At 36.6% G+C, this 19,786-nt stretch overlaps 1 protein-coding gene across 1 annotated transcript in view; it reads right to left on the bottom strand.

Annotated features, from left to right (window-relative positions):
- The window catches only part of PCDH15 (protocadherin related 15), a 1,147,277-nt gene that overhangs the window by 262,509 nt on the left and 864,982 nt on the right, over window positions 1-19,786 (bottom strand). The window contains exons 19-20 of the mRNA XM_027840684.1: window positions 5,217-5,522; window positions 3,863-4,087 (exon numbers count right to left, since the gene is read on the bottom strand). Of these exons, the coding sequence (XP_027696485.1) occupies window positions 3,863-4,087; window positions 5,217-5,522 (531 nt within the window). The remainder of the gene's footprint in view (window positions 1-3,862; window positions 4,088-5,216; window positions 5,523-19,786) is intronic.

Raw genomic sequence — 19,786 nt, 5'->3', positions numbered from 1 at the left:
CTGGCTTCCTTCAAGCCTGAGCTCAAAGCCAATCTTCTTCAGGAGCATTTCCTGGCTACCCTCCCCAAGTCCTGCACAGTTACCAGACCTTATCACCCCTTCTGGGGTCACTTTCCAGGTGTTTTGTATTTTCTAAGTACAGATTTCAGTACTATTTGTCTCTCCGATTAGTATGTGAACTACTTGGGGACAGACATTGTTTTCTGCTTTTTATTTGTAACCCAAACAATTAGCACAGTACTTGGCACATGCCAAGTGCTTAATAAATGACTTTTGCTTTATATATTGAAGAAACATTATCTATTTTGTTTGTTAAAATCTCAAAAAATACAAATTTTCAACTTAATTTAACCAAAAGCAGTATTCTTCTCCCCCTCACCCCCCACCACTGGTACACTAATTTAAGCAACTTTGCTAAAAAGATTAATGCAGCTAGTTGATTTAGGAAACCAGATGGTACATTGTGGATAGAGTGAATAGAGTACTGGTCCTGGAGTCAGGAAGACCAGAGTTCAAAGTCACCTTGAGACATTTACTATCTGTGTGAACCTGGGAAAATCACTTAACCCTGTTTTCCTCAGTTTTCTCATTTGTAAAATAGGATTAGTAGTAGCACTTTCCTCTCAGGGTTATTATGAGGTTGTTATTGAGTCGTTTCAGTTATACCTGACTCTTCATGACCTCATTTGGGGTTTTCTTGGTGAAAATAATGGAATGGTTTGCCATTTCCTTTTTCAGCTCATTTTACAGATGAGAAACTGAGGCAAATGGGGTTAAATGGCTTGGTCAGGATCCTACAGATCATAAGTGTTTGAGGCCAGATTTGAGTTCAGGAAGATGAGTCTTCCTGACTCCAGAACCAACACTCTATCCACTATACCACCTAGCTGCCCTATTGTGAGGGTCAAATGAAATAAAAATTTGAAAGTGCTAAGCACAGTGTCCAACACATAATAAATCCTGTATAAATGTCATCTATCATGATGATCGTCATTTTGTTAGTAAAGTAACATACTTCTTTTTTTTTAATTACCCTTTGAGGGTAAACATTTTAAATCATGTATTGTTGGCATCTCTATGGCCAAATGACTAGCATGGGTACTTTATTTCTATGCTAATTGCAAGAAACAAAGTGAGGCAGCCTGATATAATGGAAGAAACACGTAGTTTAGGAGTTAGGAGATATGGCTTAACCTAATTCTCAGGTATAAACCTATCTGTCCCTGTGTAAAACAGCATGAGTTAACTTTAATTGGTTGTGAGAGTTTAGACAAGTCAGGTAATGACTGTAAGCTACAACTTATACATGGAAAACTCAATCCTTGGGGGAATTGACAGTTTCAGTTAATATTTTTTTTTGCTTCCCATGCATAGAAAAATAATAACAAAAATATATCATCAGATATAAAAATGAATTGGGCTGAGGTTGTTTTTGTAAGTTCCAAGCCCAATTCCTGAGGGAATCTCTATAAATATATTCCCCTCCCCCAGCCAGTCCTAGGGAATGTCAGCTGGGACAACACATTAAGGCATGCATTGTCTCAGAATGACCACATACCTAAGAACATTCCCTGCAATAAGCAATAGGGGCTGCTTGGGGTCAAATCTAGCTAATTTGTATTCCACAAGATAACTGGGGATTATGAACAATTACCTAAATGAGAGGAAAAATCGTAATGGTCTTTCTGGATATGTCTGGAAATGAGCTGCTTGTACGACATTCAATTCAATATATTAAGCTCCTATTGTGTGCCCAGAACTTTAAAGTGAAAAAGGATCTCAGAGACCATCCAATACAATTTCCTCAGTTTACAAGTGAGCAAAATGATGTATAGTTAGCTTTTAGGAAACTTGAACCACAGATAGGATTCTAGCAAAGGCACACAGATTGCAGATAAAATGCATGCACAGGAAACGGGAAGCAGTTTGTTTGTCTGGAAAATATTCTTCATGAGCTAGAAAAAGTTGGAATCATCTTGAAAAACTGGGTTGCAGTCAAGTTGTGAAGGTTATAACATATCTAATGGAGAAATTTGTATTTTATTGTCGATGTAATAGGAAGCCACAGAAGCTTCTTGAGTGAGGCAATAACATGTTTAGATGTGACCCTAGGTGAATCACTCAACCCTGTTTGCCTCAGTTATCTCATCATCATTGTTGGAGAAGGAAATGAAAACCTATTCCAGCATCCTTGCCAAGAAAACCCAAAGGAGGTCAGGAACATTCAGAAATTACTGAACAACAAAAATGTGCTAGGCAGATTCCTGGTAGAAACACTCTGGGGGATTCCAGATATAGAATGGAATGATGTAAATAGAGATGCATTGTTTGGAATCATGCTTACAAACATCTAATAGAGACACCCAATATATATTTCTTGACAGAGGAGAGGTTGAGAGGAGATAAGCATGAGTCCCAGGAAGGATTTAGGTTTAAAAATCTGATGTTTCCGGATGCAGTTAGCCTTTTGCAATTTTCCAGAATGAGGACCTCTGCTGATGTAAGGAATCAATCTCTGGCTGGCTGCCTTAACCCCAAATGCCCAGAAAGATTATCTAGAGTCTGGTAAGGGTGTATGTCTGCAACTCAAAAACTGATATAAAACCTTGACTCTAGGCAGTTCTGACACTGTAGCATTAGGGATTCTCTCCTTTGATCATGTTCTGCACTGTTGAGCATTCATAGTCCAGTCCTGAGCTACCTTTACCATAAGTCACTCTCCATTCCCACTATATTACAAAAAAAATTGGCTTCTTTGCCATTCGCCATGACTGACACCTGGTCATCCTTCATCTCTAAGACTTTGCACCATCTGTCCCTCATACCTGGAAATCACTCTCTTCTCACTTCAGTCTCTTAGATAGTTTCCTTCCTTCAAAGCTTGAGCTAAACCACAGACTCATGTAGGTATCTTTTTCCTTATTCCCCTTTCCAGATTCTTGGTGACCCTGTCCCCAGGTTCTCCTCTTTATTTTGGATCTCATATGCACATATGTTGTTTCCCTCGTATAATGTAAGGCAAAAAAGGCTATATTATTTATTTCCACTAATATCCTCCTCTCCCATCCCTCAGTGTCAAGAGCATAATAGTGGCTTAATAAATGTATCTTGAATTTAATTGAATAAATGGAATAAGACTTAATGAAAAAGTAAACATTTAAAATATTGTTACTCATCCTGTGAAAACACATAACCCAGCCATCTAAATTGATACTTTCCTAAGTGAAATAATAGAACAAATCACATTTCTTCCATATTCTAGTATTGATAACAAAGTTTTTTTTTATAACCTGCCCCTTTCTACCTTTCCAATCTTCTTAAGCTTTGCACCATCATAGTCCTAATTTCATACAGTAGTCACTTTCCGTTCAATTCATGTAGCACAATTTGCTTAGCCAGTCTACGACCAATGGGCATCATAGGAACTGTTCTGCCAATATGTATTCTTAGAAAGTTGCCTAAGGTTAGAGATTAAGTGTTCTGTCCAGGATTATATAGCTACTCTGTCAGAGGTGGTAAATGAACCCAAATCTTCCTGACTTAAGAGAATGCTTTCTTTACTACACTTTCTCTTTTTAAAATTTGCAAAGTTTTATTTTTAATTTTCTCTGTATTTATGATATCTTGATTATAGAGGGAAAAAAAAAACATGAGTGAGTAGAAAGTACAGCATAAATATTTCTAACAGTTGCTGTAAAAATAAAGAAACATCCCATATAGGAAAATTAACAGAGAAGAGGTTTATGGCTTGAAAAAAAAAGAAACACTAATGATTAAAAATACATTGACCTGCCCAAACATCTTGGTTCTTGGATATATCTATCCAAGTTGATTTTCTGAGTATATGCTGTTTCTTGCTTACCTTCACAATCACTGTGACAGTGGCAATGCCTGGGGGCATGGTTCCTCCAATATCAAAAGCCTCCACAAGAAAAGTAATGTAGGCTTCATTCTCTGGAAAAGACTCATAATCCAAACTCTTCAACAGGGACAATTCTCCTGTGAAGGGGTGCAGGGCAAATAGGTGTTTCACTTCCGGGCTTCGAATCCGGTAGGAAACATTGGCACCAAGGTCAACATCAGTTGCCTGTAATGAGACAATTAAAATAGGGTTTAGATTGAGGGAGGTCTAAATGATGAAACACAGGTAAGATCAAGTCAAGTAGGGATTTAGTGCCATGGGTGTTGTGGACTTCTCCAAATTTCTACACAATCATTCAGCCATTCATTCGTTCATTCATTCATTCACTGAACAAGGATTTATTAATCACCAACTTAATACGTGCCAGTTACTGTGTTAGATGTCGAGGACACCAGATCAATAACAACAGTGACAAAACAGTCCCCACCCTAAAGGAATGACAAAGTATGGTTTTGGGGAGAGAAAAAAATATATATATACTTACAATCGTGCTGTTACCAATAAAACTAAACTAAACTAAACTAACTAATAAAGAACAATAACAAACAAAAAACCTACTGCAGTGGAAACCACATTAAGGACAGAACTTCCAGGCTTTATTTGCTTTTTCAATATGTATAATTCCGTTTTTAAAATAATTTGTTCAGTTAAATTCCATATACCATCATTAGATGCCCTCTTCGTGCTAAGGATTAGGGATCAAATGCAAAAGGGAAATAAGCCCTGTTCTCAAGGTCCTTATATTACAAGAGATGAAGGAAGAGTCATGTTCATAGTTAGGTAAAAACAAATATATTCAAATAAATACAAAGTAATTAGGAAAACAGGGCAATTAGGAAAAATATATTGTAGGAGGTGATACTTGGGATGAACTTTAAGGGGACCTATGGAATCCAAGAGGGAGAGGCAAGGGTGGAGAAAATGATATCTATATTCTCTTCCCTCAAATTCCAATTCAACAAATCAGAGGACAGGTTTCTAAAAAGAATAAATTAGAATAAATAATATATCCTAATATATAGACATGTATACATATTCATGCGTACAGATGTGTGTTAGAATGTAAGTAATCTCTTTACCACTAGGAATTCTTTCATTCTTTGTACTTTGATGCCACACTGCATGGCACACCGTAGGTAATTAATAATAAGCATTGATTGACTGCCATAGCCTGTCTTCAGATTTTTATCCTACCATAGACTTGTTCTATTAATACGTTTCAAGAAGATTTATATACAAATTAGCTAGGGACATACTGATGTGGGCCTAAGAATGTGTCATTTCTTTCACATACCTCTATTTGAAGGAAGACGGTTCCTGCTGGGAGATTTTCCTCCACAACAACTGTGTAGGTAGAGTTAGTGAAAACAGGGCTATTGTCATCAATGTCCAAGACCCTTATTGCCAGGGTCAATGTTGAATGCCGAGGATGCACGGCTCCATCTGTTGCTATCACAATGAGCTCATAGTAGTCTCTTACTTCCCGGTTAAGCTTAACTCTTGTGTAAATAGTTCCATTTGAAGTGATCCAAAAAAGATTGTTGAAGTTTGCAAGACTGTAGTGCACTTGACCATTTATGCCAGCATCTGGATCTGTGGCCTGAAGAAAATGAGAAACAGGTAGATTAAAATAACTTCCTGAATTACAAATTATAAATTATATATGATAAAATATATAATATAGACCATAAATTATATATTATATGATATATAAATTAAATTAGAAAAATGCTAATTTTTAATTGTTTTATTTTTGATTGGAAGTCCATTGGGCTATTGTTGTTGTTTAATCGTTTCAGTCGTGTCTGACTCTTTGTGACCTTATTTTGGATTTTCTTGGAAAGATACTGGAGTGTTTGCCATTTCCTTCTCTAGCTCATTTTACAGATGAGAAAATTGAGGCAAACAAGGTTAAATGATTTTCCCCAGGTCACACAGCTAGTAAGTGTCTGAGATCAGATTTGAACTCAGGTCTTCCTGACTCCAGGTCCAGAATTCTATCCACTTCACCTCTTAGCTACTTTCCCACTACTGATAAGCATGGTATATTTGACCCACTCTCTGAGCTTTTCTGGTTTGTTCCTCCTTAGGAAGCTTGTTGACCCTGATCGAAGGGTCTCACAATATTGATGCCAGACACTGCAGGCAACTATTAGCTTAGCTTACTGCAACTCAGAACTCTCAACCTCATGAGATCCACTAGTTTCTGCCTCCTCTAGCAGCAACAATTGTAGATGTGTGCCACTACACATGGCATTTATAAATAAATAGATAGATAGATAGATAGATAAATGGAAGGTATGCTTGTATTTAATGTAACATAGAAAAGCCACTATTCAAGTACCTACTTTCTTGAAAGAAATTTTTTTAAAAATACCCTAAATATTATTCCAATTATGCTAATACACATTACAAAATAAAATAAAACAATAGGTTGAATATGGAATGACACTATTATTGAATTTCATTGTTCAGGGATAATGCTGACTTGTAATTTTGATGTAAGCAAAATTGCTCATTCTTTACTATCTACTAAAAAACTTATTCTATTGTCTTTATCTTCTCAGTATGTGTCCATATCAGAATCAGGGCTGTACAATATTCTAAAAGGACTCCGTAAACCTCAAAGTACTAAACAAATGAAAACCCGATCAGTTTTAGAGTTGTATGGGGCTCCAATGGCTGTCCAATCCAAATTATCCTCAAAAATAAAATTTTACTTCAACATGCCCAAGGAGTGACCATCCTTTGCTCCATTTCCAATTAAGGGAACTCTTTACATCAGAGGTAGCCAATCTAGTTCACTTTAGAATAGCACTAATTGTTAGGGCATTTTTCTTTACATCAAGCCTAAAATTTCCTCTTTGCAGCTTCTCCCCACTCTTCCTGGTTTTGCCCTCCCTGATCAAGCAGAATAAATCTAATCACTCTTTCACATAATAAACTATATGTCATCTAGACTGTAAATTCCAGAAGGGCAAGGATAATTGCCTATCACACATCTCCTAAAAAAAGGTCCCATCTCTAGGATAGTTGTAAGATGATGAAGTTGTGATAACAAGAGTTTAGTTTAGTTATCAAATAATGGAAAGATTGCAGTATATACCAGAAGACGGAGTATAAACACATATGAAATCACTGATCCCTAAACTGTGGACATATTCATTGATAATTAACATCAGCGATTGAATACATTGTAAGAAGAATAGTTTGTAAAGTAGCTTTAAAGTAACTGGCATTAGAATCTACACCATGGGAAACAAAACACATTATCAAAAATATCCCACTGCTTTTTATTGTAAATGTTTGAAAAGCAGCTGAAATGGGACAAGCCATAATTCACTATTGAAATAAACCTTTCCAGACAGTACTTACAGTGATTTATTCAAGGAAATTCACTTCCTGCCTTTGATCTCTCCCTTTTCAATTTTGGAGCTCTCTGGCTTCCAACATATTTATGTACCTATTTTTCCATGCAATTTCCCTGTAAGCTTAATGTAAGGAGAAAATCCTCAAGATTAAAGCAATTTTTATCATTATGGATTTATCAAATGTCTTTTTTAGGAACAATAAAACTTGCTTTTCAGGTATCTTCCTAGGAAGAACTCTCCATGTTTCTCTTTCTAAATGCTGAGCTTTGTCTGCAAGAGTATCCTATTAACATTTGGTGATGATTGTCTGGCTATTCTAACTGTTTATCCTATAAATTAAATGGAAATGTCACGAAACAAAAAAAGTGAAGGAAGATGAAGGGAAAAAGAAGCACAGACAGAAAGGAACTGAAAGGGAGATAAGGGAAAAGGAGGTAAAGTATGTATGAAAATATATGAGAAATATAGAAAGTTGTGTTTTTCAAACAGCTTCTGAGTTCTTACCTTATTGCATTAGTTGGAGAATAACTATGAGAAATCTCATTGTGCCCTGTTTAGACACAAAATTCTCTCCCATCCCCCTGTTTCTCATCCCTCCCATCACTCTGCTTTCTCTCTAAACCATGTACATAAGGATGCTCACATATGATATATGTTATTTGCAAACTGTTTTTAAGTTCAATTTTCTTTATGTTTACTAGATATATGTCTACATAAAATCTAGAGAGAGAAGTTTAATGGACCACTCTACTTTAAGCTCCATAAAGGCAGGGACCATATCTTCTCCACTTATTCATTTGGTCCTCTACACATAACACATTTAAGACTTGTTCATTGAGAGATGACATGGTGTACTACATAGAAAGTTGGCTTCTGATCAAGGAAGAACTGTGTTCATGTCTTTCTCTGCCAAATACTGGTCAGGTAACCCTGGGCAAGTCACTTTATCTCATAGTGCTCTAAGCATTGGGATGGGAGAACTTTCAAAGAGGGTGTTGACCTGCATGGGTAGAAGATATTTCTCACTAGGAGTTTCTTATACCAATGAAATCACGAGCCCAGTCCGTATGTCTATCATTGAATTGATGCAGGGGTTATTTTCCATGCACAGACATAGGCATTCCGTGTATGTTTTTTGATGATAAAATGATGAAAAGATGGCATGTGTCTAAGGTGGCAAATGTGGAAAAGAGAAAGAGGACCTAGTGAATAGTACAAATCACTACTGACCATTTCGAGGAGCTATAATCAATTTATACTCAAAAACTTCAAAAGATCTGTAAACTTATACATTAATTGTCCCTCCACTAATTCTGACCATAACCCTTTCATACATTTAGCCACTGGTATTTGTGAGTTTCTATGGTCAAAACACCCTCTTTCAGTAGTCAATTTGCCATTAATTAACCTCTCTCAATGTCATGAGGCTGGTACTAGGACAAGAGACACCGATGGCCTGTAACTTGAAACATATCAATTGGTAAGACTTGATACTGTGAATGTTGTGCCACCATAACCTCCAAGAGCTCAGGTGGGCACCTTCAGCACATGGAGTAGAAGCAGAGAAAGAAAATGGAAGAGTTAGTTTATATTTCACTGAAAACTTGAAACTCCACAATCACTTTGAATCAAATGGAGATTTGGCTCAAATAAATATCCTCTCAAAAGAAAAATTCTGATAAGCAATTACTCTAATCTGAAATTCAACTAACTGGAATATAAAATAGGATCGGTTGTTACCGAAGAACATTCCCTATTGCAAGGCACTTTGTTGTATTTCTTCAAAATAACTGGAATCCATCTTAACAGCTGTGAAATGATAATTATGTGCAACTGATGCCAAGGCAAGGGAGAAAAATAAGGAACTCGGCTGGCTGATTTTGTAGATGTTGAGCCAGAAACACATGGCCTGTGTAATTTCTGCAAGTATGATAAAGCCGCTTCAACCACTTTCATAGACCATGGTGTATTACACTAACATTGTGAACACAATGCACAATCATGGGATAGACCATTAGAGTCAAATAATTTTAAGTAGTACAGGTATCGGGAAGAGGGCCTATTAAGAAGTGACTCAGCCTTAAAATCTCTGCCCTGGTATTAGTTCATGGGTTTCTAGATTTTATGCTGGAAAGGACCTTAGAGCCAACTCCTTCATTTTGCAAATGAGGACACAACCCTAGAGAGGAAGTGAAGTGATTTTACTGAAAGTTATCCAGAAAGATATGGGATTCTAACTCATATTTTCCGACTTTTAATCAAGAACTTTTTTCATTAAAACATGTTTAAAATTCTACCGTTAGCGCTTCATTTCTTTTGATCATAGGGGGAAAAATTAGAAGATTCTACTAAAGGCCCCTTAAGGGCATATTATGAAGTTATTAGCTAATTACATACCTGGGTTAAGCTGACAATTAGATGAGAGTAAGGTCTTTTGAGGAAGAATTACATGTTTTATACATGGTAGGGAGAGATGGGGCAGGAATTCCAGGTGAGGAAAAGGAGTATGGTAAACAGAAACGGGGAGAGGTGGTACAAGCAATTGCCATCTCCCCCTAATCTTACCTGGGTTTTGCCTTGATAACAAATGATTGCTTTAATCCACATAGCCAAACAGCTTATCAGTCAGTCGAGGAGGGAGAAGTAGTGAGTAAAACTAGTGGTATGACTAACTTAAATGGCTGATCAGTTGAGACAAATGAAATGATACACTAGTTCTATCTATTCAGATGATTCCCTCAACATCTCTGGACTTTAGTTTCCATGGCTATAAAACAAGGACATTAGGTGAGATGATTGCTAAGGTTAGTAAACCTTGGACTTTCTATATCCTATGTTCTCATCCACCTGGCCACTTTGACATTCCATGTTCTAAGATCCTTTATAGCTCAGGTATTCTTTGTGTTACATTGTAAGTTCCCTTCCAGCTGAGAGTTTTTTATTCTGTTTGATATCCATCTCAACTTCAACATCCTAGCCTTTGGCTCTAGTGCCCTATGCTCATGGTTTATTCTCACTCTGAAATTGTATGTTCTAAGATGTCCCCTATATCTGATATTTTATGCATTAAGTTTTGTCAACATTCAATGAGCACCTCCAAGTCTGAATATTCTATGATCTAAGTCAAGGTTCAAAAACTTTTTTTTTCTCTAAGAACAACTTTTCTCTTTTAAAATAGTGTAGGTCTCCAAAGGGCTATTGTTTATATGGCTTGCATCAGTCAATATTTGTTATATTAGAAATCAAAATTGAAAATTTAAAATATTGATTAATTTGATTAAAATAACAATAATGACTTCATGACCTGTTAACATAACATGACACATTTTAGTGAAAAATAACTTTTCCAAAACAACAACAAAAAAAATGAGAAGAGTGGCATCGTATTATATATTTTTGCAGATTTCATTAATGTCTGGCTTAATAAAAGAAAATGGCTTCTGCATTCAATTTGTTATTTTACATTGTTTCAGTCAAAGTACATGAAGGGAAACTGGCCTCACACATATATGTAGCTAGAAAAGGGAGGAATATTTTAATAGATAAACAATGTTATAATATAATTATCAAAATTGGTTTGATGTTGTAGACATGCTGTAAGGGCCTTGGGGACATGAAGGGTTCACAGACTATATTTTGAGCATAGTTGGTCTATGGTAGTCTATTCTACCTCTGAAATTCCATGTTCTAAGGGTCAAATCTAGCTTTGATATTCTACATTCTATGCTGCCTGACACTAAACATGTATGCAGAAAGTTTAGTGAAATTTACTCAGCTGTAGGCCCTTTTACAGGCATTAAATCAAGAATTTAGGGTCTGTCTTGACCAAAGTGTATTTGATCATTCTTATAGATAATTTTAAAAATCCTTGAATATTAGACATCGAGTTGGTCTGAATTTCTTTTTCATAGTATCACTATCAGGTTACTACCTACTTGGAGCTTTGCCTGACCCTGCCTATACTGGGGGAAGGTAGTATCACAGACTTTTGGGGATTTTTCTACCAACTCTCCTTCTATCACCGTAATAAATATACTTTTCCAAATAAACTTGCTGATTAATTGATATCAGCTGATAATCATGGGAGAAACACATCAATGGTGGGTCATTTATTATTGCTGTTCAGTTGTTTCAGTCATGTCTGACACTTTGTTACCCCATTTGGGATATTCTTAGCAAAAATACTTGAGTGGTTTGCCATTTCCTTTCCCAGCTCATTTTATAGATGAGAAACTGAGGCAAACAGGGTTTAATGACTTTCCCAGTTTCACACAGCTAGTAGATGTCTGAGGCCAGATTTATACTAAAAAAGATGAGTCTTCCTGACACCAGTCCCTGCCCATGGGAGCTTATTTATTATAGCATTAACCAATCTGCCCTGCCTTCAATCTCTCAGGATTGACCATATATCTCTGAGAAAACACAGTATTCATCTTCTTGGGATCCAATATCCCAGTAGAAATTGAAGTTGAGAGAGGAATTCTTGAGTATGTGTGCATGGCCATTCATTTAAAAAAAATCATTTATGAAGTAACTAATATATGTCAGGTACTGTGCTAATCATTGTCAGATGACAAAGTAAAGCAAATTCTCATGCTAAGAATATCAGAAGATTCAACTCTAATTAAGCAAACATTTAAAAGTGTCTATTATATACAAGGTATTGTGTCATGTGTGCAGGATAAAAAGAAAAAAAAAAGGAATCAATCCCTACTTCAGGGAGATTTTCTTCCACTGAAAGGATGTAGACTGGAATGCGAGCAAACGAGAGATATAAAATCCCCTAGGAAAATGTGAGTTGGGGTGGTTGGATTTGCAAGTGAGGTGTAAAGAAATCAGGGCAATTTTTATGGAGGAGATAGCTCCTAAACTAGGTCCTTAAACTAAACTAAACGATATGTAGACCACGACAACTAGAGATGATTCCTCTGAGAATCCTTAAGTCAATTGTCCCAGGTTACAGAGGTAGTAAGTAGGAGATCCAGGATTCAAGAGACATAAGTAGGTGAAAAATAATATGTATTGAGCAGGGATAACATTTTGAAATCTCCAGAATATATCTAATTGAATCTGGTTCTGTTCTTCCCTGAAGCATGAATTACCTCTACAATATCCCTTGAGAGATGCTCTGCTTGAGCACTTCCTATATTGAAAATGTCAACGGTCCAGGAGATGGTTCATTCCATTTTTGAATGGTTAGGATCTGAGGAGCACATTGATTGATTGCTATTTGCCCTTCATCCTCAAAGGGGGGCCATGACATCAGAAAGGTGATGTCATGACTTGCAAGTAAATTGGGTAAGTGAGGGAGGGCTGTGCAAAGTCACCAGCCTCACTCTCCTCCAGAGCTATCTGAGTCCAATGACGATATGTAGACCATGACAACTAGAGATGATCCCTCTGAGAATCCTTAAGTCAATTGTCCCAGGTTACAGAGGTAGTAAGTAGGAGATCCAGGATTCAAACTGATGTCCTCTGACTCTAATTTTTATTTTCCTTTTCCTTTCCTCTGTACCACACTGCCTCCCAATTATTAGGTTTATAGGATCATAGACTTCCAGGTGGAAGGAACCATACAGATCATCAAACCTGGGCCACTCATCATACCCTGAAAAAAATGGCTTAGAGATGACATCTTATTTCCTTTGCCATTCAACAATTCCATGATTCTATGTATTTGGATAATTATATCGTGAAGGGAAGGGTGCTTCAAAGTTGGTTTTAGGATGATGAGAAAATGGGAGTCCAGAGAGAAGTGACTTGCCCATAACATTCTATAACGTAAAGTCCCATAATGTTCTAGTTCTGTCTCATTTCTTTTTACACTTTCCATAACTCTTGGGACATGTAAAATAGGTTTAATCTCAATTCTACAGACTGATTCCTCAACTATTTCTGATAGCTGTCAGGTCAATTCAATCCACTTGGGTTAAATACAAATGATCCTTTTTTAGCCTAAATATATCATGGGGCAGATAGGTGGCTTAGTGAACAGAGCTCTGGGCCTAGAATCAGGAAGCTTCATTTTCCTGAGTTCAAATATAGTTTCACACATACGCTAGCCTTGTGACACTGGGCAAGTGACTTAACCCTGTTTGCCTCAGTTTATTCATCTATAAAATGAGCTAGAGAAGGAAATGGAAAATCACTCCAGTATCTCTGCCAAGAAAACCCCAAATGGGGTCATAAAGAGTTGGACATGACGGAAAAACTGAACAATATGTCATGGTTTCCATAATCTTTATCATTTCATTATCCTTCTCCATATCCTATCAAATTTTCCAGTTTGATATATAAGGTGATAAGGGTGAAGCACACGAGATGTACGCCACTGAGCACAGCCTTCATGAGCTACAGCCATGTGCCCCTCCATATCCCACCTTTTATCCTCTAGTAAAGGAATTAATTCTAATTAGGAATGCATTTGCTCATAATGACTTACAGAATCTCAAAGCTGAAAGGGGTCATAGACACAATTGGGTCTAAGCCATAGTTGAACAAGTATTCCTTCTATAATATCCCCAAAAAGTGGTTAGGCAACCTTCCCTTGAAGACTGATAGTAAGGCATGACCTATTCCCTCTCAAGGCACTACATTGTACTGCTGAAGAGATTTAATTACAGGAATTTTTTTCTATGTATCAAGTCTAAATAATCCTTGCTGTAACTTGCAGTCATTGTTCTTAGCTCTGACTTCGGGAGCCAAACAGAACGAGACTACCTCTTTCACATGGCAGCGTTTCTGAGTCTTCTCTTCCCCAGACTCAATTTTACTAGTTCCTTCATCCAATCCCCACAAGGTAGGAGAATTCATAATTATTCAATGCTAAATTGTGGGAAAGGGGCACATATTTTCATAGTGGTTGCTCTGAAAGGCTCAACACTCTAATTCACACCTAAGGGTAGGATCTGAACGGATATGATGTGCCAACATATCCTTCTTTCTTACAAATCTCAGCATTAATGAAAGAAACATTGAAGAAGACTAAGTAGGTTGGGCAACAGGGACTGGGGGAGTGAGACAGTAGATTTTGTTTGCCTTTGTAAATGAATTTCTAGACATTTGGCAAGATAATCCAAAATAAAATCTTTTATCAGCAGTACTGTCAAAAAGTTTGTATTGATGCTTAATATCCAGCAAAGGTGCTCAGTGTGTGATGCTATAATGAAACCATTCATCTTCCTAGAAATCAATTAAAAGTTAATTAAAATTGTTAATAAGAAAAATCACACATTTCTTTCCCTCTTGTAGTACATCAAAGCAATAAATAGCCATAGCTGCAACTTTATAATGCTATGTCTGTAGTTAACTTGTCCTTGTAATCACCATAGTCCTATGAGGTCTGAATTGTGACCGCTGACATTGCAGCCACTTCTATTAGAAAGTAGGTTGGTCATCACTGAGTAGATCAAGACCTTATTAGATGAGATATTGGAAGATCACCAGCAAAAGGTACTGGAAAAAAGCTTAATGTCTTGAGAACTCCAATGTGGGAGAGCCTATGTAGAGGAACATCATGATGTGTTAGGAAACCAATAGTCTAAGATAAAGTGAGTAGTAGAGACACACTCAGCAGAGGGGGTGGCAGCACCCTCCATTTCTACAATTGAGATCCATCCCATTGATTATTTATTATTTGCTCAAAAATGCACATTTAACAAAGTCCTAGTTATCTCACAGGAATTATCTGTGGTTCACGGCAAAGCCCAGCTTTTAATTATTATTGACATTTTCACCTTTTTTTCATTAATCCTATGCATATGACTATTTATTTGGTTGTACTAACTCGACAGGAAAAGAAAAAAGAACATCTTTAGGTGATGATTTTCTTAAATAGCTATTGTGTTCTGTTGCACAAGCTCTGTTATTTTGGATTCATTGAGAGATTAATTTCATAGCATCAACTTTGTCGATGCCTGGTCTCGTCACCTCCCTAGAGGAAATATATGAAGAAATATAATGATTTTAGTGACATACCCCTAAAATGTTCTTCCTTTCACCTTCATTATTTCTGTCTGTAGTGCCATGTGCCTCCTCTTCTGTTTTTATTTTATCTTTGTTTCCTCCCACCACTTTCAACACATATCCTATCCAGCTGCCAGGTCCTGTCAATTCTGTTTTGTTACATCTCCCAAATTAATTCCTTCTTCTTTACCCCCACTCTCTCTATATCAAGTGCAGGCTCTCTATATCCTACTTGAATTGAATTTCTCTGTAAAATCAGAAATTATCAGAAACTTCTGATTTATAACCTTTCTTCTAGTTTTTAGATCATAAAAGTGATCAGAATATCAAAACAGATCTATGCCTTCCAAATTCAGCTATCAGGGCTGAGTAGAAGGCAAATATCTGGTTTGCCAGTTTGAGAGAAACAACCTATATGTTATCCTTGTCAGACATGTCACAATCATGCCAAAAGATATTGAGTTTGCATGCCGCAGATATGGAGAATGTGCTAAACTACACCACAATGGGGGACTTTCATCCTTTTCAAAACAGGAAAGAAAAGATCTTATTATCGGTAGTTTTGAATGTTAGATATTTTGCTATAGTGGATTGAGTCCTGGATTTGGAGTCATGCTATAATACTCAGTTCCAGAAATGTGCCTTGAACATCTCACCTATGACATCTACAGACTGTGACTTTGGATAGGTATATTTATTTTTCCTGGGTCTTAATGTCTTTAGCTGTAAAATGAGAGGTTTGAATTGGGTAGCCTGCGAAGTCCCTTCCAGGGCTATATTTCTGACCCTATGAACACTGTGGACACTTAAATATTTGTTGAATTTGAGTAGATGGAATTGAATTTTACTACTGCCTCCATTTATCCCCTAGAAATCTAGAAAACTCCTGGGGTACAGTGTAGGAGGAATATTACATTATAGTACCTTACTATCTAAAGACAATCACTCTAAGAAGATGTTTCTAAAACATGTCAGTTCATCATAAATAGGATTGTGCTGGTAAATGTTTATCAACTGGATCTCTGGGAAAAAAACTGTGTGACTTTTCAATCTAATCTGCATTATTGCCATTTTCTATGTCACTTTCTAAAATCTGAACAATCAATGAAACTATAAATCAAGCCTTGATTTGTGATGTTTGCCAATTTCTGAGATGCAGATGCTGAAAATATAACAAGCAGCCCTCATGATCTGGTTCTATCTGGCTCTACCACACTTGTGAGTTTCTAACTCAATTCCCTGTATATGGGGTTCCATCTCCATATCCTTGTTTTCAAAGAAATTGAACCAGTTCTGTTCAGTTATGGTTCGTAAGGTTTTCTCAGAAGCACTTTCCTCATGAATGGCTCAAAAGTGAGATTTGAAGAGAAAAAGTATGCATTTATATTCAAGATAATATTATAAGCTACTCTTCTCTTATATGTGAGTACTAGAAAGCTACAAGGACAAACTCTGTGATCTGATGATTGCCAATGGTTTTAGATAAATGCTCTTTCATCAATTTAAGGAAAAAATCCATTTATACCAATATTTTCAAGTGTTTTTAATAGAAATGAGTGTTATGCTTTATTAGATTTGCAGTTTCATGTGAGTTATCTTTTTATTGTGCTATGTTATGGATATGCTTATTTTATTCCATAAATTAAAATAAATTTTTTTTAAATCTCACTGAATTGAATGTGAAAGTAAGATCATAGCAAATATCATTAGCAGAAATAAACTAGGGTGATGCAAATGGGGATTTGATCCAAGGGACTGAAATATGGAGTGTAAGTATTCAACACATGCATTGCTTGAGATAGAAATGAGCTTAGCCCCTACTTGTGAAGAATAATCAGTTAAAATAGGAAACCACTTGATCAACACATTGTTAATAACATCTATCTATGAGACACTACAGTAACTAATTCCCATAAGCAATCACGTGATTTTATCTTAATTACTTCTTATATGTTTTTCACATTATAAATCACAACAGTGGCATAATTAACAATATATTATTTGTAAGAATATGCATATCCAAAATACTAACATTTACTTATCATTATATTTTCTTCGGTCAATGTTATTATGGTTTCATGAATAATTTTCTTTAATCTGGTCTTTTAAATATTAGACAACACTCTTCTTAGGGCTAGTATCAATAAAACTTTCAAATCTACTTGAAGGTGACTAGATAAGCAGTTATATAAGCTGACTAGAAACACTTTACTGTTCAGGGAGAAGTTATGGAGAATGGTGTTGTGATCCTGACAGGAGGTCACAAGTTCTAACTCAAGTTCTAAGTTCTAAGCTAAACGAAGTATCTGTAGATGATCACTACTCTCCTGCCACTCCCCCAAATTACTTATTTAGAGAAGCCAGCTTTTCATTCCTACTGTAGCTACTCTGTTATCCCATCAATCATTCAATCATTGAGGAAACAAAACCAAAAATAAAAGAGCTCCTGCTCTTATAAAGCTTACAGTAATATCAGTCCCTATACTTTATTTCTCTTCTGTCTTACCACTGTAAAATGTCTTGGCTACTGGCCAAATGCATGATCCACCCTCACCTCCAGAGTCATCGCTATGCAATGACTTGGATATTCAATACCAAGCAAGGATAAAGGGCAGCTGTATTTACTGGTCATATGCTCCTAGGACCATGGCCACAGAAAGATAATGGTGTCTACAATTTCTTAGGAAAAAAGAGACTGGCAAGTGGCTCAAAGTACTAGTTAATCCATGGCCAGTTCTGTTTGAGGCAACAAGAAAGAAAAGATATTTGGGGGCTGGTGCATCTTCCAAGGAAATGTTCTTTGACTTAAGGTTGTTGTTGTCAATGACCGTCCACCCTGTGAAGCCCAGGGCTACAGACAGGTAAACCCATTGCTCACCATGAAACTGATCTTAGTCTGTTTGGGTAAATCCAAGAACCAGAGAATATAGCTGTTATAATATAACTTAACAGCTTTAATGAACATAAACCAGCAATCAAAGAGTGAAGGAACTATTGGTATACAGAAGGCAGTATGGGATTATGGAATATGTGTGCACATAATTACATGCACACACATGCGTATGTGGACATGCATGCATCCATATGTATACACATATATTCACAATTTATAACCACATATATGTGGGGGGAGATTAATAAGTAGTTAGGTAGTCTGAAAGATTTAAACGAAGCCTTTTTATGACTTGGGAGAGCTGATTACATTTTTAGGCAGTTGGTAAGGGTTCCATGTAAAAGGACAGATTGAAGAATCACAAGAGAATGGGGATGGTAGTTAGATCAAGGTCCTCCAGAGAAGAGTAAGGGAGAAATGGAATTTAAGGGCAAAAATCATGCCCTACTAATCTACAACTTCCTTTAGGCTAGGCACTGTGTTTTATCTATACCATGTTTCTCCTCAGTGTCTAGTAGAGTGCTCTGAAGAAGCAAATAACAGCAGATGTTGACAGATTTTTTGTTGCTTGTATATTCAGCACTTAGTACATATTACATATTTCATAAATGCTTGGTCATCATTATTTTTGTTGTTACTATTGTTGTTGCTGTTTTTCTTATTGTTATTATTTCGGAATAGATCACAGGATCATAGATTTAAAAGTGGAAGGGATCTTGAAGGTTATCAACAAGGCTTTATCAAAAACTGATTTTGCACTGTTGTTCAGTTGTGTCCAACTCTTTGTGACTCATGGACCATAGCACATCAGGCTCTTCTATCTTCCACTATCTCTCAAAGTCTGTCCAAGCTCATGTTCATTGTTTCTATGACACTATCTATACATCTCATCTCTGCCACTTATTTTTCTCTTCTCTATAGTCTTTCCCAACATCAGGGTCTTTCCAATGAGTCTCATCTTCTCATGATGTGGCCAAAGTATTCAAGTTTCAGCTTCAGTATTTGACTTTCCAGTGAATAGTCTGAATTAATTTCTTTAAATATTGAGTTATTTAACCTTCTTGTTGTCCAAGGGACTCTCAAAAGTCTTCTCTAGCACCACAATTCAAAAATGTTGATTCTATGGTACTTAGTTTTCCTTGTAAGCCAAGTCTCAGAGCCATACAGTGCTACTGAGGGGGAGAACAAAACCAAACCAAATGACTATACATACCTATGTTGGCAAGGTGGTGTCTCCGCTTTTTAGTATGCTGTCAAGATTTACCATAGCTTTCCTTCCAAGGAGGATGCATCTTTTAATTTCATGGCCACACTCACCATCTACAATGATCTTTGAGTCCAAGAATATAAAATCTGACACTGCTTCTGTTTTCTCTCCCTCTATTTGCTAGGAAGTGATGGGACTTCAAGCCTCTTTCACCCTCATCAAGAGACTTCTTAATTCCTCATTACTCTCTGCCTTCAGAATACATATCTGCATATCTGAGATTATTACAATTTCTCCTGGCAACTTTAATTTTGGCTTTTGATTCATCCAGCCTGGCATTTTGTATGATGCACTCTGCCCACAAGTTAAATAAATAAGGCGACAACATATAGCCTTGTTGTACTCCTTTTCCAATCTTAAACCAATCA

Source organism: Vombatus ursinus, unplaced genomic scaffold, assembly GCF_900497805.2.
Source record: "Vombatus ursinus unplaced genomic scaffold, bare-nosed wombat genome assembly UNPS02014847.1, whole genome shotgun sequence".
NCBI lineage: Eukaryota > Metazoa > Chordata > Mammalia > Diprotodontia > Vombatidae > Vombatus > Vombatus ursinus.
Note: the sequence above shows the minus strand (reverse complement) of the source record. Positions and strands in the feature narration are given on the sequence as shown.